Raw genomic sequence first — 22,997 nt, forward strand, 5'->3', positions numbered from 1 at the left:
TAAAAATAATAAATAAATATATAAATGAATGGATGAATAAATAAATAAATAAATAGTTACCTTGATTGCGATGTGTTCATTTGCAAGAAATGTCCACGTGGGAAAAGTTTTGTTTCCACCTATTTTTGTAGTTAACTAACAGAGTATTTTATTTTTCCAGCTGTACTGGTGGCCAGTATACTGTTTGACACAATTTTCTTTTTTGTGTGTGTATTTAGCTGTGCTGAGCTCATCGCTCGAGCACATCTGTTTAGACTTTGTCTTTTTCCGCCTTTTTGTCTGTGAGGGATTATGTGTTGCCCAAGTGAAAACGTTTTGGAGGAACATCAACTCTGACATCTGCTTCTCGTCTAACTTTCTTTCATCATGTGAACGCCTTCTTCTTCTTCTTGTTTTTTTGTTGTTTTTTTTTTGTCCAGGCGTGAGGTTTTGTTGTACATCTTAAAGTGTCCCACAGCTGGAAGCAGATGTGTCGCGGTCTCTCCCAAAATGGAAATTTTGCGAATGTCAAGGCTTGCTGGTCAAGCGTGGCTTTCCCTGCTGATGTTTTTATTTTTTATTTTTAGTTGAACCTCAAACGGCACAGAAACCCAGAAAACGTCCCAAGGATATCTTGTATTCTTCCAAGTCAGCAAGTGGACCAACCGACTTAAGCAGTTTCTCAAAATATCAGCACTTTGTTGTCGGCACAGATCTATGATTGCAGAGCCGATAGGCCAAGACTTTTGAGGTCGCGAGGCCGCCATATTGCTCCTCCCAGGAAACGTTTCTCGCCATACAATCCTTTACATTTACAGTAACAAAATTGGAGAATATTTGAGACAGTACTTAGTAGATTTAAATTCATTAAACATAAACGAGGACTTCAGACATTTTACAACTTGCCTTAAATACATGTATAAATTAGATGCTTAATGATGTTTAGTACAGAGGGAAAATTTTATATTTTTTGTATTAAAGAATTATAAGTATTATTATTTTATTTATTTTTTTATTTACATTTTTTTTTTTTTTTTTTATATTTATTTATTTTTGGTATTTGGCAATTTTTCGTAATGTTGAGTGCCTTTTGCTTGCAAGTCTGCTTGTTTATTTGTATGATTTTAATTTTGTATGGTGAAAAAATGGTCAAATAAAAAGTTACAAAAAAATAATAATTATCAGTGGAATTCAACAAAAGTTGCCTCTGCCAAATCTAATATTGGGGTCGAAGGAACTGAGCGATACCGTTTGTTGATACAGTAGTCTGCTCGCGACGTGATAGTAACAAGATGGCCGCCCTGTGACCTCAACGGCTTGTACTGGCGTGTATGGGCTAGCTAACGGCTATCCAGTCATACATACAGGTCAGTGCATTGTCGGCTAATGTTAGCTTAGCTCACGTGGAAGAACGAAGACACAATCAAAAATAATTGTGTTAAAAAAAAAAACACAAGAGAAGTTTAAAAAAAGAAACAAAAGCAAGCTGTCTTCTTCTTTCTTTCTTTCTTTCTTTCTTGGTTTGTTGTTCGTCAGGAGTGCGGACGCGTCCATGGAGCGCCGCCTGGAGGAAATGGAGCGGCGTCTCAAGGAGCACGTGGACCGCCGCTTGGACGCTCTGGAGCACAAGTTGGACAAAGTGCTGCTGCTCGCTGGCCTCCAGCAGGGGGCGTCTGCCGCCGCACCTCCGTCCTCGGACCCGCCCGAGGCTGACGTCCACAAGTCCTAGCGTGGCAAATTAATTAAACGACGGCCGGCACCAAACGTGTGCACTAACTAAACTAAAGTTACATTTGAGACATTTTTCGAACGGGACAAATATGAAATGTACACCATTTGCATGGAGAAGATAGAGGGGGGGGGGGTTCACTATACTCACAGTAGCTTTGCGAACTTACCACGTTAACAACTAACCTATGGAGGACCAGTAGGACGAAAATTAAACAAAGGTGTCATTAATTAAATGTTTATTTATTAAAGGGATACTTTACTTATTTAGCCATTTTGGCAGCCAAACGTTAATATTTGTCGATAATTTGATATTTTCATAATTCTTTTATGTACAATTAGTATCTTTATAAACATATTTTGCAACTTGCAGCCAACCGAAAATGACATCACAATGTGCTCAGGTAACGACCAATCACAGCTCAGCTTGTAAATGTCACATGACCAAACCGAGAAAACAGGTGAGCTGTGGTTGGTCATTACCTGAGCACACGTGATGTCATTTTTGGTAGACGACAAGTGGCAAAATCGTTTTTTTAAAAGTATTAATTGTCCGTGAAAAATAACGAAAGTCTCAATTCAATTATAGGCAAAACGTGAACTTTTTATTGTTATAATGTAGCATTATATGTAATATATAATGTGGAATTAAATAAATCATTGTTATTAAATGTCAATTCATTTTAATTCCATATTTAATAAATAACACATTTAATTATTTAATGACACATTTCATTATTGGTTTATTTGATTTCATATTTAATTAATAAATGACATTTAATTATTTCATGACAATTTTATTATATTATTTAATGGTGTGTTCATTTATTTCATTTTGGCACTTTTCGTCCTCCGCACTAACCAACTGAAAATGCTACGTTAGTAAATGACAACAATTGAAAAAAAATCTGATTATCAGATTACAATTTTTGAATGGCAGAAGCCTTCTCAATTAGTCGACCACCCATTGATTACCCAATTAACAAGCACTATTTTAATCACTGATGAATTACTTGGAGATGCTGTTGAACTTAAAAAAAAAAAAAAAATCAGCCTCTCAACAGGAAGTATTCTTCAATTTCGGTGTTTTGTTTTTTGTTTTGTTTTTTCCCAAAATAAGACATTTGCAAGCACATGCTTTTACTTTGGAAATCACAACGATCGACATTTTTGCCGATTGACTGACAGATGTCACGGAACTGAATAATTTATGTTTGTGCCTTTTTGTCGCCAATTTCAACTAATGTATTGTTTTTTTAATAAAGGCGTGGAAATGAAAAGGTGTCTTGAACACTGTACTGTACTTTTTGTACTTTGTTACTTTCCCATCATTGGCCGTTTTTCTGCCCCAGCAACACGCCAAAACATTACAGGCAGGCGCTGAAGCAGAGTGACATCATGGCGGCGGCGAGAAGAAGAAATAAACATGACGTCATACTAACGCTCGCTTGGCGCCCACCGAACGGTTCTGTTGATGTATTTAATTTGGTCTGCTGGGCCGGGCAGCTTCCTGTTTGCTCGAATCACTGTAAAGCACATTCGCAACCAATCAAATGTTTACCCACATGTCGTCGTCGTCATTACCTCATCGGATATTACAGGAGGGCGCAATGTGTCCTCCGGGCCACAAGGGTGGCTCCACTTGTATAAGAAAGTTTGCACTGTCCATTGTAAATCATGTGAGGAAAAAAAAAACAGAACACTTCACAAAGGCACATGAAAACAACAAAAACAATGCAGACCAAAAAAACTAATAAAAAGATGTGACAAAAAACAGACAGAATGATTCTGTTAAAAAATATTTGTATTTTCTTTCTAGAAAAAGTGTCATATACATAAAAAAAAACAACTTCCAAAAAACAAGTCCCCCTCAAAAACAAAGGTACAGTAACCTAGCAACCACTTGATATAGCAACTGGTTGCGTCACGTGTGTCTTTTTTTCTCTTTCCTGTGCGTTTGTGACGACGCATGGTCGGTCTCTCCGGAGAGTCCGTCCGACTCCGGAAGGTCCTGAATTCAACTCAGCAGGTGTTGGCGCCCCCTGTCGGCGGCCGGTCACGGCTCGACGTCGTCAGGCACGACGGTGACGATGACGTCCTCGTTGCCGCGCCTCACCACTAGCCGCAGCGTGTCGTCGCGCCTGATTGCGGCGCTCACGTCGCTGGCCGACGCCACTCGCTCGCCGTTGATGCTGATGATCACGTCGCTCTCACGCAGGCCGGCCCTGGAAAAATGACGGCAAAAGACGCCGGGTCCAAATTTTTATCTTACGACAAATTATGTGTCAAAGATTAATCTGATAACAAAATGAAAACGAGAAACGACACTAAATATATACAGTAGCATTAGCAACATCATGCTAAGCTGATCGTTATGCTTTGTGTTGCATTCATACTAAAGATATCCAAACATCACCATACAATTTTATCACGATATGAAGGTTAAGACAAAAATTATCACGATATTGTGGAGAGGTTGGAGCTACAAAAAGAAGGTCACAATATATAATCAACATTTCATAATAATATAATTAAAATAAATAATTATATAATATACATAATTCGATTTTATAATTAATAAATATATTAATATTATGTTATTATATTTTTCACAATATTTTTTATTAATTTTATATATTAATACATTAAAAATATATAAATATTTTATTAGAATTTTTTACAATATTTTTATTAATTATATTATATTATTTATATTAATAAATTAAAAAAAGATCTCATACTGAAAAAAAACACACAATATTGTGCTTTTGTAAATTACCGCAATGCATATAAACAACCTACAATCCAAATATACAATCAATATCAATCAATTATTTAGAATAATTATAGTATTATGAAATGTTGATTATATAATCAACATTTCGTAATTACATTTCATTATTAAAAATAATGATATAATATATATAATTATATTTTATAATAAAGATTTTATTATAATTTTTATATTTGTATTAATTATATTACATTATATATATTAATAAATAAAAAATATATATAATTATAATAAAATATATTAATAAACGTTTAGCGTGGATTTTAAACATAGAAGGGCCAAAACATGCCTTGTGAAAATTAAACTGCACTAAAAAACTAGCCACCAGAGGGTGCTACAACTGCACAAATGGAAATCAAACCAACTTTTTTTTTTTTTTAAACAGATGTGCTGCTTTTAATATCGTGACCTGACGACAATATATTGTGCCAGTTTTAATATCGCAATATTACTGTTACCGTTACAGTTTTTGTTGTTGTTGTTGTTGTATTGTAGTTATTGTTATGATTTGTCTTCCATTTAGCCAGTGTCTGTTTGTTTACTCATGAATGATCATGTTGTTTTCGAATGAAATTTGCGGCAACGCTGACGTCGATTGTTTTTTTTTTTTTTGCGCACTCACGTCTCGGCAGGTGTCCGGCTGAGGACTTCGATGACGTAAGCGCCTGACGTGACGTCTGGGAAGTCCGACTGTCTGTCCTTCAGCTCCTTGGCTAGACTGGTGGGGAAAAATCATTGGATTTTCATGGGAAAAATAACATTTAAGCAGGTTTGACTTTTGTCCAGGTGGGACTTTTATTTATTTTTTTAACTAAATAACTGTAGCATATATTTGTTGTTTTTCTATTGGCCACCACATTCCTTGACTGGCTTTCTACTGGGCAGCACAAAAATGTTTCTTGCTTTGTGTTGGCGCTGCATGATTGTGACAAATGTGATGACTAGTTTGCATTTTCATGTCATCCGCAAAACATTTTGTGTCCCATTTCGCCCGCTCTGTCATTAAGACACGATTGCGGCATGGTAATAACAGAGAGGCCGGAAATGTTAGCCGGTCAAAAGTAGAAATCATTTTTGGTGGCATGTAAAACGTGTTCTTGTGTTTTGGACAATCTTCCGCCGCCACGATGGCGGCCTCAGAAAATGTGTTTTGTGTGTGGCTCACGTTGGCGTGAGGCTCATCATCCTGATGCCGATGTACTTCTTCTTGCCGCTGTTCCTCCCTAAAAAATTTAAAATAAAAATAAAAATAAAAATAAAAACAAGATTGAAATGTGTCAAAATAATAATAATAGATTTTCGGTACCTTTGGCCTGTCGGTCGTGCGACTCGGCCAGGAACTGTCGTATTTTGTCGGACGGAATGGCGAAGGAAATTCCCGCCGTCACCTTCAACGTGTTGATGCCGATCACCTCGCCGTCCTGCGCGCACACACCCGCAACATGTTTTTTAATTTTTTTTTTTTAACAAAGTAATTGGTTAATTCATACAATTTACTGTACATATAAAAAAATAATCTTGACAATTAATGACTATTTTATTTGTAATTTGACTTTATTAATCAAATCAATTGTTTTAAATATTTAAGATAAAAAATGAATATACTATTTTAAAAATGGAATGAATTATTAAAGTAAATTATTTTATATGAAAAAGGTATTTTTAAAGGTGTTCTAATATATAGAATAATTGAATAATTAATTACTTATAATTAAATTGACTAAATAAACTATTTTACTGGTATTTTTTATTATTAATTATTATTTATTATTATTTATTATTTAATATTATTATTTTGTATTTTATTATTGTATTATTATTTTGTATTTATTTATTATTATTATTTTATTATTATTATTTATTTTTCTTTTTTTTTATTATGATTTATTATTATTATTATTATTATTATTATTATTATTATTACGTCATTAAATAACTAGATGATTGAAATAAATAATACTATTAAAAAAACAACGCTTTTTTAATTGTTAAAATGCATTGAGGTTTTTTTTTTTACATAAAAATTAAAAAAGTTAATTAATTGAAGAGTTAAATGCAAAAATATAAATTTTTGTAATTTTTTTTTGTTTTTTGTGTGTGTGGTTCCCCAAACGTTTTGTTGTGTTTGAGGTAACTAAAATAATAAACTATTTTACTGATATTTTTTTAACGTCATTAAATAACTAGATGATTGAAATAATAAATAATACAATTTCAAAAAATAAGGCTTTTATTTAATTGTTAAAATGAAACAAAAATTTAAAATAGTAAAAATGCAAAATTAGACATCTCAATTTTTGTAAATTATCTTTTTTAATAATATTTTGTTATAATAAATAATACAATAAAAAAAAAAAGACTTTTTTTTTTTTAATTGTTAAAAATGCATTACTTTTTCCATAAAATTTTAAAAAATTAATTGAAGATTTCAATTTTTGTAAATACGTTTTTTGTTTGTTTGTTTTGTGGTTCCCCAAACATTTTGTGGTGTTTGAGGCAATGTGATCGAATCGTGTAAACATTCCAATGAGTTGCGTTTGAGGTGTCAGGGGTCAAAGGCCAACACGTGCAAACGATTTACAAAAGGCGCCGTAGAGGAGAACACTCTCGTTTCGAGTGGGCGTGGCTTGGGTCCTAACGGCGCTTGAACTCTTGAGTGTTGTAAAAGGCGAGTGTGAAACGCGTGCAAGGACTCACCAGGTTGACGAGCGGCCCTCCCGAGTTGCCGTACTGCCGGCGGAAGAGACAAGCAAAAAAGCGTCAAAAGCGTGCGCCGCGTTTGTTTGTTGTAGTTTTTGGTTTTGGCGTTTGGGGTCTCACGTTGATGATGGCGTCGGTCTGGATGTAGTCCATGTCGGAGTTGCGCAGGCCCAGCTCCTTGCCCTGGCGCTGCGTGGTGCTGACGATGCCGGTGGTGACGGTGTTCTGCAGCGAGAAGGGGCTGCCGATGGCCACCACAAACTCGCCGGGGCGCAGCTCCGACGAGCGGCCCAGCAGCAGGACCGGCAGCTTGTTCTGAAAGGCCCGCACATTTCGCTCGGGGTCAACCTTTTTCCTTTCATCTTGGAATCAACGCGTATTTGATTTCATCTTTTTTTTTTTAAAATCATTTTATTTTATTTTTTATCTTCTGATTTTACCTTGACGACATCTGTGACCTTTCAATTCCGTCGCACTTTTGAGTTCACATTTTCGACCTCAGCTACACTTTCACCCTGATTTCACTTTTACCTCTGATTTAATGCTTGAACGCATCTTTGGTGATTTCACTAATTGATTTTAGCTTTGATTTCATCCTTGATTTCACTTTTGATGGGGGTAAGCGCTTTAGATAATGATTGGATGGATGCATCTTGATTCCACCTTTCATTTCACAATCTTTGATTTCACCTCGATTCAACTTTGACCTCTCTGATTTTTAATCCTTGAGTTCATCTTTGCTGATCTCACTTTTGAATTTGAGCTTTGATTTCGTCCTTGATTTCACTTTAAATGAGACCAAGAGCTTCAGATAATGAGAGAATGGATGGATGCATCTTGGATTTAACTAATGATTTGCTTGTTCATTACACTATGAATTCATCGAACATAATCTTTGATTTCACCTTGATTTAATTTGGACTTCTCAGATTTAATCATTGCGTTCATCTTTGCTGATTTCACTTTTGATTATATCTTTGATTTCACTTTGAATGAATCTTGGACTGAATCTATGAATGCCTTTTGGATTCAGTTCATGATGCGTTCTTTGATTTCACTTTGAATCCATCGAGCGTAATCTTTGATTCGACCTTGATTTAAATTTGACGGCATCTGTGATTAAAACGTCTTTGATGAATTCACATTTGACTCTGTCTTTGATTTAAGGTTTGTGAATTTGATTTGATTTCCGATTTTAATGGGCCATATAATCTTTGGTGATTTCACTTTTGATTTGATCTTTGTCTTCAACTTTGAATTCACTTTGAATGCCTTTTGGATTCAGTCTATGACGTATTCTTTGATTTCACTTCGAATCCACTGGGCATAATCTTTGATTTGAACTTGATTTAAATGTGACGACATCTGTGATTAAAACGTCTTTGATGAATTCACATTTGACTTTGTCCTTGATTTCAGGTTTGTGAATTTGATTTGAGTTCCGATTTAATGGCTCATTGAATGTTCGGTGATTTCACATTGGATTTATCGTGGACTTCAACTTTGGTTGCCTGTTTGACCTCACCTCTTATTGACTTCACTTTGAATTTAATCTATGATTTCATCTTTTAAAATCACTTCACTCCGATTTCATCTTTGAATTTGTGCGTCAAGGTGATCCTTGTTCTTGACTCACGTGGACGCTGATTTTGATGAGAGCGATGTCGGCCTTCTCGTCCACATCCAAGATTTTGGCGTCAAAGGTGGCGCCGCTCTTCAGCTCCACCTGCGGGGTCAAAGGTCACGTGACATCCGTGTTGCGGAAAACCTCAACAAACTCCGTCGGCGTACCTTGACTCGATGCTTATTGGCCACCACGTGAGCGTTGGTGACGATCACGCCATCCTCCGACACCACGAAACCCGAGCCGCTGGCGACCGCCACTTCCCGCTTGGAGTAAACCATCCTGCGCGACCATGACCAAACAATCAATTGTTAACGGCGCGATTGGGCGCACGTCTTGCGCTCGACTGGTCGTACTTGCGGTAGAGTTCGATGTGGACGACGGCCGGCGCAATCTTCTCCACCACGTCGGCGATGAAGTTGTACTTGAAGCGAAGACTGTCGGGGTTCTTCTGACCTGCTGGGGACAAAAAAAAAAAAAAAAAAAAGGACGTCAGGGGTGCCAGTGCGCACATCGGCGCGGCCACTTGGGGGCCCCGGAGAGCACTTCCCGCAACAGCAGGGCGGCACTGTGCCAGTTTTCAGCCACATGTTAGTGAGCCGCGCAAACCAAAAAAAACAAAATTTCTCCAGCATTTCTCACGCTGGAGAAATGCTGAAACATCCGCGACCGCTCCCAACAGCTGCGACCGTTCACGAGGACATCCAAATGTTTGACAAAGACAAACACGGTTGAGTGAGACGCGATTGGTCGGAAAAGGGAAAAGACTGACAAGTCAGCTAACTATCGGCTACCACGGGACTTGACTTGATTTCTATTGGCACCATCTTCCTGTATTTGATTTCTACTGGTACCACCTAACGACTTGATTTCTACTGGCCAACGTGCGCCTGTACCTGACCTGCTTTTACTTGATTTTTATAGGTCATTAACCTACATTTACTCAATTTCTAATGGTCATCATGGTCTTTTACTCAATTTCTACTGACACCACCTAAGTTGACTTGATTTCTACTGGCCATCACACGCTTTTATTCGATTTTTAATGGTCATTACCTACATTTACTCGATTCTTACTGGTCATTAGTTATGTACATTTACCCAATTTCTAATGGTCATCGTGGTCTTTTACTCAATTTCTACTGGTACCAAACTTGTCTTGATTTCTACTGGCCATCACATGCTTTTACTCGATTTTTAATGTCACTACCTATATCTACTCGATTTTTACTGGTAATTAGTTATCTACATTTATTACATTTCTAATGGTCATCATGGTCTTTTACTCGATTTCTACTGGTACCAAACTTGTCTTGATTTCTACTGGCCATCACGCACCTGTACTCAATTTTTAATGGTCACCACCTACTTTTACTTGATTTTTACTGGTGATTAGTTTTCTACATTTACTCAATTTCTAATGGTCATCATAGTCTTTTACTCAATTTCTACTGGTACCAAACTTGTCTTGAATTCTACTGGCCATCACATGCTTTAAATCGATTTTTAGCCTAGATCTCTATTGGTCATTGACATTGTCACCATGTACCGTTATTTGATTTCTGCTGGCCACCACACACATTCACTCGATTTCTATTGGTCACCGCCTACTTTTACTGGTCTTTAGTGATCTACATTTACTCAATTTCTAATTGTCATCATGGTCTTTTACTCAATTTCTACCGGTACCAAACTTGTCTTGATTTCTACAGGCCATCACATGCTTTTACTTGATTTTTAGTGGTCACCACCGAGATCTCTATTGGTCACCGACATTGTCAAAATGTACCGTTATTCGATTTCTGCTGGCCACCACACACTTTCACTAGATTTCTATTGGTCACCTCATACTTTTACTCTATTTTTAATGGCCAACAAGGACTAAATTTCTACCACCCACTACAAACTTTACTGAATTTCAACTGGCAATGTATGACCTTGACTCCATTTTTACAGGTCACCATGCTGTTGTCTTGATTTCTATTGTCCACCACAAGGTTGTACTCGATGCTTATTGGCCAGCACGTTGCACAGGCTAACTGATTGTGATTGCCGGATAGCCTAACCCTGACCCTCTAAAATGAGGTCAAATGAGGACACGCACTTAGCGAACGCTTCAATCGTATCTACAACCGACGCGAGGCCAATCCGATAAGGATTATTGAGCAATCGACGGTAATATCGGATCCCATCTAGAGGCGGACGAGCCCGGACTGGGGAAGATTCCTGAGAGCGGTGAGTCACAGCCGCGTTGACGGCGGATCCCAGCTTGTCTGCACGCCGAGCCGGAAAGAAAAACATTGAAATGTGGGTTAAATAACGTCTGACCCACATTCAAGACGGGGACCAATCGTCTCTCGGCGATGAGTCACGGCAGCAAACGTGTTCCAGACCCACTTGCGGGCTCCAAAGTTCTGTCCGACCAATCCGCAAAACAACATCAACTATTTCCAAAAGATGAAGTTTGGCAACGAAAACAAAAATGTTCTCATGCGAGGAAGGGCAAAATTATGTCACAGATTTTATTTGGGTCAACGCTCAGATGTTACATTCTTGGCTTTCTTTCTTTTTTTTTTTTTGGTCTCATTGCTCCAATTTTGAACATTTCAAACGTACAAATTTCTTGCAAAAATGATTTTGGGGTGGTGCTAGTTAACAGATTGCAGACCCTCGGTGACTCACTTATGAGATAACAAAAGTGATGTCACCATGTTGCCATGGTGACCGATTGTCAATTCAACTACAGTATGTGGAACATTCCGGGAGGAATGACAAGTTGACACTCAAACGCCAACTTAGTATTTTTGTTGCAAGAATTTGCAACTTATAACACTTATATTGACTTTTTATTTTATTTTATTTTTTTAAAGTGTTTGTACCCAACACGTTAAAGCAAAGAACAATTTCAAACGGACTAGCAAAATGACAACGAATGCACTTAGCTTGAAACTTCCGGGAAACAAGCGTGATGCCAAAAAAAATAAAAATAATAATAATAATAATAATAATAATAATAATAATAATAATAATGCATAAATAAATAATACAAATAATAAATTAAAAATGTAATAAATAAAAAAAAATAAAAATACAATAACAATTATATATATATATATATATATATATATATATATATATATATATATATATATATATATATATATATATATATATATATACATATATACATATACATATATATATATATATATATAAAACACCTCACGCACACAGTGCGTCGACCCTCTCCCACAAACTCTCACACAAAAGTCTACTCACCGTGTCCGCAGGCGCCTCTCTGGATGAGGATGACGGGCGGGCGGCCGGCCTGGAGCGCCCGGACAGCGTCGCGCCGGAGCCGGCAGACGTCGGCGTAGGTGACGCCGTCGCTGCCGCACACGGGCTCCGGGCTGGCGCACACGCACACGCCAGCGCCCGCCGTGGCCCTGCGCCTCACGGTGCTCGTGGCCGCCACGCCGTCGCCCGGCGTCGCGCACGTCAAGCCCTCGCCGCAGCGGCGCTCGTCGCCGCCGGCGCCGCACGGCTCGCCCTCGTCGGCCGCGCACGTTCGGCAACAGTCGCAGGCGTCCGGCGCCGGCCCGGCCGGGCACTCGGCAGGCGAGGGCGGGGGCGAGCACCGCGACGGCTCGCACGTCTCCGGGCAGCCGACGGCGACGGCGGCGGCGGGGGCGAGCAGCGCGCACACGAGCACGAGCGCGAGCATCTTTCGTGCGAGCAGGGACGGACGCTAAAAGAGCGCAAAGAAAGGAAAGAAGGTAAGAAAGAAGACGAAGGTCGGATGCTGACAGAAGCTTTCAAAGCTGGCGGCCAAGTGATGCCGGGCTGCCCCGGTGCGCTTTTAAAAGCGCCGAGTAAACACGTCGCTTGATTGGCTGCCGCCTGTGACGTATTTAAGCAGGGGGGTGGGGCCGCGAACCACCGACTTCATTGCCACCCCCCGCATATTCGCGGCTGAACACCCGCGGATTCACCTATTAACATATTACATTTTATTTATTCATTGTAGAAAGTCCTTATTGGCAGTATTTTCAAAGTCACGGCAATTCAAAATATTTGTGAGGCGGGAATCTAGATTCGTGTTTTGTGCACAAGTATTTTCCAATATACGCACTTTTTCATGCATTTTTCACCCCAAACTGTTTTGGGGAGGGAACATACTATTTTTTTCCCCACACTGATACAGCATATTGATGGTATTTACATCATCATCATATTTTGTATTTTTAGCATATTATTCCCCACTAATTTGCCCCCCCCCCCCCCCCCCCAATGCAGTTACAATACATGGTCAAGCTCAAGCTCAGGAACAACTAACTAACAAACTAACTAAAGTCAGTGAGTGGTGTCAAACATATGGCCTGCGGGCCATAACCGGGCCGCCAGGGTGTCCACCATGTGGCCCGTGAGGACAGAACACAAACTGAAGTTTATCACTCAATGTTGTTGCTAATTTTGTCCACCAGAGGGCCCATTGACGAGTCACGCACACTTAAAACGACACTCTAAAAATTTGGCTGTTGTTGCTCAATTCGATGCAATAATTTTGCCCCTCATTTTTGTTATGAAATGTCAGATTATTCTGAAATAAGCTAACGAGAATATTTTCACCCAACAAAGAGCGTGGCTGCATTATGCAATATATGGCTTGCATGCAGTGTTGCGTCAAGTTTGGATTGGCCTTTATACTGCCCCCAAGTGGCCAAGATGAGCACACCAAAATGAGCAGCACGTCTGTTAACTGAAGAAGAAAAAAAAAAAAGTGATAAAAACATTTCAATTTTCGACATTCTATTTCATGATGTAATGGTATTTTTATGACGGAGTGCTAATAGCACGTCACAAAAACACTTGTGTAAGTGTATTTATGTAATCCTGCTGCACATACACACACTGCATGTTTTGCTTTATGAGTGCGAGTGAACATATTTGAAGAGTTAGCGATGTTAGCGCGTGCCAAGACAACACCCTGTCCTCTGTGCCACGCGTGTGCGCACGAGCGGTCGCCGACTTGTCATAAGAGAACAAAGTGTTTTGCTGTGCAGCGGGCCGACCCGGACCGTTCCGGTAAGCGAGGGCGACCTCAACATATAGGCCACGCCCCCCCAAAAGCGTGCTCCTGACATCTGTTCAGGTCGTCCAAATGTTCTATGAGGCCGTTGGACGTGCTTCTACCCTCTTGTTGGTTTTAAGATGACCTCCTGAGTCACAAGATTTTTTAATTTTTTTTATTTTTTTAAGTGTATTGAAGGCCAGTCCAAACATTTTTTCCCGGAAACCCTGCGTATGTGTGTTTGTGAAGCCATCAAATTCCACTCAGCTTGAGTCAGTCAGCGATGATGTCGTCATCATCTTGTGAGTGCTCATAAGATGGATAAGGTGCCATATTAAAGATGCTGTCAGTCACTATTTGTCTCCATTTTTTGATTTTTGGTTGTTTTTTATTGCTGCTTTTGGCGTTTTTCTGCTTCTCAAAGGCATACTTGACTCATTGAACCATTTTCAGCAGTGAAAAGTACATATTTTGTCCAGAATCAACTTGATAACTTCATTATTTTTCATGTTTCATTTATCGCGGGTGTTACGTTCCAAAATCTACCCGCAATAATGGAAATCTGCGTTAATTAAAAAAAAAAAAAAAAAAAAAACAATTGGTTAATTACATACATATTTTCGTTTATTACATATGTTTTTTCGTTTTATTATTTTTATTTTATTATAAATGCTTTTTCATTTTACATTCATTGTTTCTATTACAATGTTGTTGTTTTTTTTAACTCATTCAAATCCAAAGACGTGTAAATACGTTTTTAATACTCTAACCTTCATTCCCAAAAACATATTTATCCGTTTTTTTTTGTTTTTTTTTTTATGCAAGAGCAAACAGAAGGTTTTGATGCAGCTTCTGACATGAAGAGGTGGTTTAAATCAATGGTAGTTAAGAGTGAGTCAGAGCTATATTGCAACAAGCAATGTTTTTATTGCAATAGAAGAGTCAAGCCATTTTCAAAGTGGCATACTACGCTGGATTGTAGTGGCTCGGATCCTATGGTTGGTGCAAAAGGACAGTTCATCCATGTTTGCAACAGCTAAGGAAAGAAGAAAGGCTGGTTTGGTGCTAGTAAATTTAGCATTTAGAATGGGGTCTCCAAAGAGAAGACAAATTATTAGATTTGTTTCAAATTAAATTTGCTCATAAATCATAATTTGGTGGGAGTAACATAATGTTGCAATATGTAAATTAGTTTAATATTTCATGAAGACAGAGTGGATTTAAGTTCATTTAGACAATAGATTAATAAATAGGAATTTAAGAATAAGAGAGTAAGAGAGAAAGTAATTGTTTATTTTGATGTAAAACATGGTGTCCTAAAGAGTTACTTGAAATAGACATTTTATTTTGAAGGCTTGTGAACACATGACCGGAAGTGCTAAGCGGTTGTACCATGTACAGAAAGTGTTGTAGAGAAGTCGGAAAAGACACGAAAGTGGGAGCACATGGTACATCGTCAGAGAAAGTTTGATACACTGTGTTCAGGAGGCGCACACGGTAACTGTTATGATTTATTGTATTTTTGTTTATTGAATGGACATATTGACACTCAATGAGTGATTTATACTTGTACAGTGTGTTTGTATTAGCATTAGATTCATTCGGGCCTGTATTTTGTTTTAGTTTTCACGGTGTCTCAACATTTCCTAACGTCGTTGGCGGAGAAGGAGAAATTCAAGGAAAAATCTGAATTGCGGCCTTACCGTAAAAAAAAAAATATATATTTATATGTGGCCTGAGTACACCGTCGTCTTGATGGGGTTCTTGAATTGCATTTTTTTTTTTTTTTTTTTAAACCTGTGACGGACTTTGCTGCTGACGTGATTATTATTATTATTTTTTTTTTTACTGTTACCATCGCTGTGTGGAAAAAAAAATCTAAGAGTGCGCTTCCACCTCAAAGTGATATCTTTGGCTGTTATTTGGAGTGTTTTAATAATAAATAAATGATTTTTAAAAGAAAAATGTCAAATCAGGAGCAGAGCAAAATCCAAGTAAAAAAAAAAAAAAAAAAAAAAAAAAAAAAGATGCTGAGGACTCCCACCATCCTTTAAATCAAATCACTCTGCACCGTTTCCATAGCGACTTGTCCGCCGCTGCCATCTTCTGAGGCTCCATCGTGAGGCACAGTGGAGGATTGTGGGTAAGGGAGCTCCTCATCTAAGTCCAAGTAGAAGGTGGAAGAGGAGGTGACGGCAGGCAAGCTGTCATGCTGCACAAAAGAGAGTAAGACATGATTATGATGATGATGATGACGATGATGATGATGATGACGATGACGAAGGAGAGGCGTACCGAGCTGGTGGAGGATCCCGGTCCACGCTGGGCCACCATGGCGCCATTGATGGCTTGAATCCAGCTGTGCATTTCCTCGGGACTGTCCGTCTGACACGCACACACAAACATGGGTAAAGACACACGTGCACACACACACACCTGCGCAAGAGAGCATCTCGTTCAGGTGAGTGCGTTTACCTGCAAGTAGAAAGTTCTGGAAGATGTGAGCATCTCAAAGAGGTTGTCCCTCATCATCAGTTCACTGCAAGACACAAACAAAAACTGCACAACTGTTTAAAAAAAATAATCCCTCGCAGAGAAGAGCAAAAGCAGCTCCACAGCGCCCTCTTCTGCTGCGAGTAAAAAAATGAGACAGCGGCTTTGTCGCCAGGGCACAAAGCGCAGTTGACAAGAATTGGCAAAGGTTTGGGGTCCAGGGTCAACAAAGGGTCAACCACCCTTTGGTTGAACAATTTTATGACAAAAAAAATGTTGCTCTCATGTTATGTAACACAAAGCTTACACGACAGACTTTTGTTTTTCTTTCATTCGTCACCTTTGCTTGCACTCTTGAACTTTGAAGATATCCTTGAGGAGGATCACGCGCAGCGCACCCCTGTCCTGTCCACACACACGCACACGCACAAACAGATGTTTTGGATTAACACGCTCGCACGCGCACACACGCACGCAAACGGTCGTCAACCCACCGAGTCGGACTTGAAGTATCTGAGGGCGTTTTGATCCAGCATGAAGTAGCGCCGCTTCCACGTCTTCATCTGACACATATTTGGAAATTACAATTCCTTTCATCCAAATTCAACAACTACTGAATACTCAACTCCATTTGATTTGAGTAAATAGAATTGAATATAAAATATGAATATAAACAATAAATATATAATGAATACGATATTAATAATAATAAAATATGTCAAATGTCAAGGGTTATAACTGCCACGCTGATGCTATTCGTTAGCCAGCCAATGGCAATTTCCATTATGTGTTAGCATGAGGCTAGTGGAGGCTGTGTATGGTACACATGTATTGGAGGGCTTATTTTTTGGGGTGCTTTCTCATAGTAATACATTTCAAAAATATATGGTCAAACTATTGCTTGTCACGAAGTGAGTCACAACCTTCCAATGCTTGGATCTCATATTTTTGTTTGCAGGTCCATGCAATTAAAAAAAGAAAAAAAGAAAAAATTAAAAGGGGCCCAATGATGGCTCTTATCTAAAAAAAAAATACAGGGCAGGTCACTTATATCTGAAGACAGCACAGTACAGCAAGAATTGATAAAATAGTGATGTGCGTTGCGCCACTGTTTGTGTTCAAATATCCACTGTTAGCATGGCAATGGTTTGTTAGCATTGCGCTAAAGGGGCCTTTCCTGTTGAGGGATCTCACCACAGCTCCCTGTTTGACGCAGAAGCCCGCCTTGATGACGTCCTGCTCTTGGACTTGTCCGGACAGGAAGTAGGGCTTGCCGGGAGCGCCGCGCTCGTCCCCGTCCGGACCATCCGCCTGCTCCTGCCACACACACAAAACGGGGAAGTGTTCACCGAGCTCAAAGGTACAGGCCGATTTCGCAAACACAACTACTTGAATCAGCGATTAATCGTTCAACCTAACAGACTTTAATTGTCCAAACCGTGTGATCAGTGCCAGCCTCTCCAGGGGGAAATGTTCTCCCATCGCTCACATCTTACATGAAAGCAGACTGATGGAATTATTCAAAATAAAGATTTATGTAAACGTCTGCTTTTACATTGGAGTGCAGTATGTGCACTGTACAATCATTTATTTTTTTGGGATAAAACAAGAACATTTTTAAACATAACAAATATTAAGACAAATAAAATTCATTGAAACACTATAATTATGCAAGTTCATTTTGGATTAAACAAAATGTATTAAATTATCTATTTTAAAATTTAAAAAAAGGTGCAAATGTGTAAATTTAAACAAGTCAAAAACTAGTATGTATAATGTATTATATATATATATATATATATATATATATATATATATATATATATATATATATATATATATATATATATATATATATATATATATATATATTAGGGGTGTTAAAAAAATCGATTCGGCGATATATCGCGATACTACATCGCGCGATTCTCGAATCGATTTAATAAAAAAAAAATCTTTTTTTTTTAATTTATTTATTTATTTATTTATTTTTTTAAGAGCTCAGAATTGTTCATTCGGTATTCGGATTCAACGGATTCAACGTCTTATCATCATTGCCTTTTTTGTTGTTTTTGTGTGTGTGAATCGATTTTTAAACTTCCATTTTTAATGGAAAAATATTCAACAAAACGTCTGACTTCGGGTTAGGATTCACACCTTGAGCATGGAAGAATGTTATATGAACGGAACATTAAGCCTTAATATTTTATTTTAATGCTGTTCAAACATGAAACAGATTACAACCTCTATAAGATAAATAAATAATACATTTTCATATAAATCTTACACTCTACAAGCTTACTGATTAGTATTTTCTAAATTTGAATGAAAAAAAATAGCAACAATCGACTTATAAATTCGTATCGGGATTAATCGGTATCGAATCGAATCGTGACCTGTGAATCGTGATACGAATCGAATCGTCAGGTACTAGGCAATTTACACCCCTAATATATATATATATATATATATATATATATATATATATATATATATATATATATATATATATATATATATATATATATATATATATATATATATATATATATATATATATATATATATATAAAAAATCCCCCTTTTTTCTTTTTTTTACGATTATGCTGATTTTGTAATTGTGGAGTGCAATAATTGAAATTGTAATTGAATTTCAATTAATTGCACAATTCTAGTATAGCGTATAGTTTATACAGTAGTCTGCTGGTGAGGTGGGAGTAACAAGATGGCTGCCCTGTGACTTCAACCGCTTGCCCTGACTGGCGTGTACAGGCTATCGGCTATCCAGTCACATCTACAGGACAGGTTGCAACTTTCTCATCCACGGTGACTAAATAGTTAGGTAGCGAGCGATTCCAAACGCAGCCGCAGACTGCTCGTTGGCGTCGTCGTCAAGTGTGGAATTCAAGGTGTGCGCTCCTGCGTGCGTGCGCAGGCGTGCGTATGTGTGCATTCCTCTGCACAGGTCGGGACCCGCCCGGCCTCACCTGAGTGGCCGTGACGATGGGGACGCCGCCGACGATCTCCGTCTTGTAGGAGACCTGCTTCAAGGCTCCCAGGACATCCTGAGGCGGGTCGGCCCCCTCGCTGACCTTTGGCACCTGCCGGCGGCCAAGAAATGGGTTGGTAATGTAAAAAATAAATCTACAGCACGCAATTCCAACAGCAGCGTTGTGTTTGTGTCGCTGGTCTGTGTGGGTTAAAGTAGCCTTTAATTGAAGATTTAGAATTAGCATGATATGGATGATAATTTTAATGAGCCCATTTCCTATTATACAGTATGTTAGCATTAAGCTAGTGGAGTTTTTTTTATTTATTTTTTATTTTTTATTTTTTATTAAGACCAGACAAGATGATGCAGCCCTCAAAAACCACAAGGATGCTAATTTTCTATTACCCTGTCTATGGCATTTCACATACTACGTTAGCATTAAGCTAATTGGCTTTTGTTAGATGGAATTACATCCAAGTAAAACACCAACAAAATCAATTATGCTAATTTCTGTTAACCTGTCTATGGTGCTTCCCACATGTTAGCATTAAGCTAATAGGCATTTGTTAGATGGAATTACATCTGAGTTAAACAGCCCTCAACAACAACAACAACAAAGATGCTAATTTCTGTTAGCCTGTCTGTGGTGTTTCCCACATGTTAAAATTAAGCGAATCGGCTTTTGTTAAGTGGAATTACATCCAAGTAAAACACCAACATCAACGATGCTAATTTCTGTTAGCCTGTCTATGACATTTCACATGACATGTTAGCATGAAGCTAATAGGTTTTTGTTAGATTGAATTATATGCATGTAAAATACCTCAACAACTACGAGGATGCTAATTTCTATAAGCCTGTCTATGACATTTCCCTTGCCATACTAGCATTAAGCGAGTGGCATTTTGTGAGAAGGAACATCATGGATTCTGCATTTTCCTTAAATGTAGTTTCCGCAAGGCATAAATGGCGTGTGCGTGCACATGCAAGGCTCACGGTTATCTTGGTGGCGTTGTTGAGAACCGCGATCCACTCCACCAAATCCTGTTGGTCGTTGGCCTGCAGGTAGAACTTGCGCATTCCCGCATGTAGAACTGCACACAGAGACAACGTCAGACGTGAAAATGAGTACGAGTGGGAGGGAAAACTGAACTTTATATGACTTTCAGAACATTTAGCCAAGCAGGTTTCAGGTACTAAAATTAGCAATCGTCCCATCATGTGACGAGAGTGGCCTACCTACCACCGGAGAACGAGCATCAAGACGCTAATTTAAACTCGGCGGTGCACATTTGGCACGAGGACACAAAACTGTCAAGAATTGTTTTTTTATTTTTATTTTTGTTGAACAGTTGTTGTTTTTTTACTTTACTTTTTTTTATTAACTTCAATTATTTTTTTATTTGATTTGATTTTTTCTTATTTTTAAATTTCAATTTTTTACATTAAAATTATATATATATATATATATATATATATATATATATACACATGTACATGTATATACATGCAATAATAATTTATAATATATAATAAATTATAATAAATAAATGAAAAAGAATTAAAAAAAAAAAAACGTTGTTTAAAACCGTGAAGAAGTTAAGGAAGATTTTTGGCATTTCCATTCATTTTAATGGAGGGAGTCGATTTAAGATATTTTGATTATGAGCGCGGGCGGCACATAAAAAGATTAAATAACACAATTGAAGACAACCTTGAACGTCAACCTACAAGCCAAAAATTGCACGACAATAACTCACCGAAGCAGAACTCCGCCTTCGGCCTCAGTTTAATGCCATCGCTCACCTGTGGACAACAAAAACAATAAACAAGAGCGATGTGGAAATGGACGCCGCACACAGGAAGTTCAAACGCTGCAAACAGGAAGTCCAAACGGTTCCCGTTTGTCATCCGCGTGTGCTCGCTCACCTTGGAGATGTAAGACAGGTTGAGACTGCCCACATGCTGGGCTCCTTCCGGAAGATTCTGAGCGAGACAATATGTATGATAGAGCGTCACTCTTGTCATCGAACATACACATGCGCACCCGCACACACACCTGCGGGTTGTCCATGTACCAGACGAGTCTGTCGCGCTGCGCGCCGAGGACAAAGTAACGTCTCAGGAACTTGCCGCTGCCCTCAGCCTCCTCGATGTCCAGGAAGCCGCAGATGCGATTGTGTCGGTCCACGTACGGCATGGCCACCACGTCTGACGGTGCCGCCCACGCCGTGACATCACAGGTTACGCCGCCGGCGGGCTGCCAATCGCGAGTCGCTGGCGACGGACGACACGGAGCAACGTCCAATCACGGCCGAACGTGAAACTGACACCGCAGGAAATGGGTGTGGTTTACAGGCACGACGATTCATCGATTAATCGACAATGATTTTGATTATGAACTTAAAACATTTTTGCCGATCACCGAAAGATATTACGGACCAAACCTGTAATGTAACTGGATTGGAATTAATTAATATTTGTTGTTTTTCTTTTGGTGAAGGGATGGAAATAAATACATATTTTTGACAGAGTAAAGTTACATTTTATCATTGATGAATCAAAACCATAATTGACAAATTAATTGATTATTGAAACACAGTAACTGTTAGTGTACTGTATAGTAGTTTCTTTTGCTTCACTAGCTAGAGAATTGTTAATATGCTAAGTTGTCAAAGTACAAGTAAGTATACTCTTCGTCCTCACGAAAATACAACTAGTTGTCGTTCTACAACCAGCCCTACTACTGACAGGAAGCCCTTTGAGCATTTAACTAGTACACCTGTTTGTCCTACTACTAGTAAAGTGGCAGATTTCAACTACTTGCATTTGATCATGCCATTAGTATTACACAGTTCACTTGAGTACAAACCAGCAACATGAAAACGTAGGCGTTGTACAGTACTTACTATGGTAGCAGTAGCCTACTGGGGGAAAAAAACGTCACTAGTTTATTTACACGGTAGTTGTTGTACTAGTACAGAACAAACTAGTGAGGTCAAAGAGCGTACTAGTACACGGAAATTGGACTAAAATGCTCAAAGGGCTTTCCTTACTTGGCCAAGTCAAACGTTAGCATCTTCCAAAAAAACAAAACAAAAAAACTTGTAAACAAAACAACGCGCGAAGTATCACATCCGAGCTAGACAAAATGCGTGCAAATTCGTCATCAAATGGAATGTTGAGTCGAGTTTTGTTAACTTACGAGTTGTGCTCACTTCGACTTGACTTGGTTTGAAAGCTGAACAGGTAGCAGCAGCGTCAAAGTGAGACACAAAAATGTAGAAGTCGCATCGAGTGCCGAAAAGGTACGTGGATGGCGCCGCCATCTTGGATGTGTCACTGCTGCCTGGAGACTTTATAGTGTGATGGCCAAACTCACTTGGAACGTACGTGGTGGCTAACCGCTAACGTCAAAGGGTTGGCACTGGTCACCGTAGTCTGGAGAATTACAGAAATATTCAAATATTGACATAAATACTGAAATTAATAAATACTAAAAAATGAATATGTAATAGAACATGATGTATTTATTAAATTTCACACTCTTGATCGTTCTGTAGCCAAATCAAAAGACATGTCACTTCGATTTTTTTCTTACAGATTCTAAAACAAC

General features: G+C 38.6%; 3 protein-coding genes across 7 annotated transcripts in view; 1 reads left to right on the forward strand and 2 right to left on the reverse strand.

Moving 5' to 3' along the window:
- c17h10orf88 (chromosome 17 C10orf88 homolog) overlaps positions 1–2,987 on the forward strand; it is a 12,480-nt gene extending 9,493 nt beyond the window's left edge. The window contains exon 8 of one of the 2 annotated variants that reach the window (XM_077503443.1): positions 567–1,492. In XM_077503443.1, coding sequence (XP_077359569.1) covers positions 567–570 — 4 coding nt within the window. In that variant the 3' untranslated portion in view covers positions 571–1,492. Of the gene's footprint in view, positions 1–566; positions 1,493–1,515 lie in introns of those variants that run through there. The other variant, XM_077503442.1, reaches the window with a different exon arrangement.
- LOC144005318 (serine protease HTRA1B-like) lies at positions 2,344–12,669 on the reverse strand. 2 transcript variants are annotated; one of them, XM_077503436.1, is made up of 10 exons: positions 12,105–12,669; positions 9,182–9,281; positions 8,993–9,107; positions 8,838–8,927; positions 7,322–7,516; positions 7,199–7,231; positions 5,808–5,922; positions 5,667–5,724; positions 5,124–5,219; positions 2,344–3,932 (listed from the first exon to the last, which is right to left on the reverse strand). In XM_077503436.1, exons 1-10 carry the CDS (start codon positions 12,547–12,549, stop codon positions 3,764–3,766), a joined length of 1,416 nt encoding a protein of 471 aa, XP_077359562.1. In that variant the 5' UTR covers positions 12,550–12,669; the 3' UTR covers positions 2,344–3,763. The 2 variants fall into 2 exon arrangements, with proteins under 2 accessions (XP_077359562.1, XP_077359561.1); XM_077503435.1 differs by having other exon boundaries at positions 9,182–9,284.
- A 2,551-nt stretch (positions 12,670–15,220) lies between these two features.
- LOC144005319 (pleckstrin homology domain-containing family A member 1-like) lies at positions 15,221–22,722 on the reverse strand. Of its 3 annotated transcripts, none has more exons than XM_077503438.1 (12): positions 22,587–22,722; positions 21,441–21,658; positions 21,311–21,367; positions 21,142–21,187; positions 20,378–20,475; positions 19,377–19,490; positions 17,584–17,706; positions 16,884–16,952; positions 16,730–16,794; positions 16,372–16,435; positions 16,192–16,281; positions 15,221–16,108 (listed from the first exon to the last, which is right to left on the reverse strand). In XM_077503438.1, the coding sequence occupies exons 1-12, from the start codon at positions 22,708–22,710 to the stop codon at positions 15,947–15,949; spliced, it is 1,230 nt and encodes a 409-aa protein (XP_077359564.1). In that variant the 5' UTR covers positions 22,711–22,722; the 3' UTR covers positions 15,221–15,946. The 3 variants fall into 3 exon arrangements, with proteins under 3 accessions (XP_077359564.1, XP_077359565.1, XP_077359566.1); XM_077503439.1 differs by having other exon boundaries at positions 21,441–21,707; positions 22,587–22,693; XM_077503440.1 differs by lacking the exon at positions 22,587–22,722 and adding an exon at positions 22,438–22,560 and having other exon boundaries at positions 21,441–21,707.
- Positions 22,723–22,997: the final 275 nt, after the last annotated feature.

This window comes from Festucalex cinctus, chromosome 17 (genome assembly GCF_051991245.1).
Source record: "Festucalex cinctus isolate MCC-2025b chromosome 17, RoL_Fcin_1.0, whole genome shotgun sequence".
NCBI lineage: Eukaryota > Metazoa > Chordata > Actinopteri > Syngnathiformes > Syngnathidae > Festucalex > Festucalex cinctus.

What these genes read in the sequence shown, in the direction of transcription:
- LOC144005318 (XM_077503435.1), bottom strand. Translation starts at nt 12,549, where the DNA reads ATGCTCGCGCTCGTGCTCGTGTGCGCGCTGCTCGCCCCCGCCGCCGCC. An exon ending in CACATCGAACTCTACCGCAA is followed by an intron (nt 9,108 to 9,181) that starts GTACGACCAGTC and finishes ATGGTCGCGCAG; the next exon opens with GATGGTTTACTCCAAGCGGG. An exon ending in AGACCGACGCCATCATCAAC is followed by an intron (nt 7,232 to 7,321) that starts GTGAGACCCCAA and finishes TTCCGCCGGCAG; the next exon opens with TACGGCAACTCGGGAGGGCC.
- LOC144005319 (XM_077503438.1), bottom strand. Translation starts at nt 22,710, where the DNA reads ATGGCGGCGCCATCCACGTACCTTTTCGGCACTCGATGCGACTTCTAC. An exon ending in ACAACGCCACCAAGATAACC is followed by an intron (nt 19,491 to 20,377) that starts GTGAGCCTTGCA and finishes GGCCGCCGGCAG; the next exon opens with GTGCCAAAGGTCAGCGAGGG. An exon ending in CGGGATCCTCCACCAGCTCG is followed by an intron (nt 16,109 to 16,191) that starts GTACGCCTCTCC and finishes TCTTTTGTGCAG; the next exon opens with CATGACAGCTTGCCTGCCGT.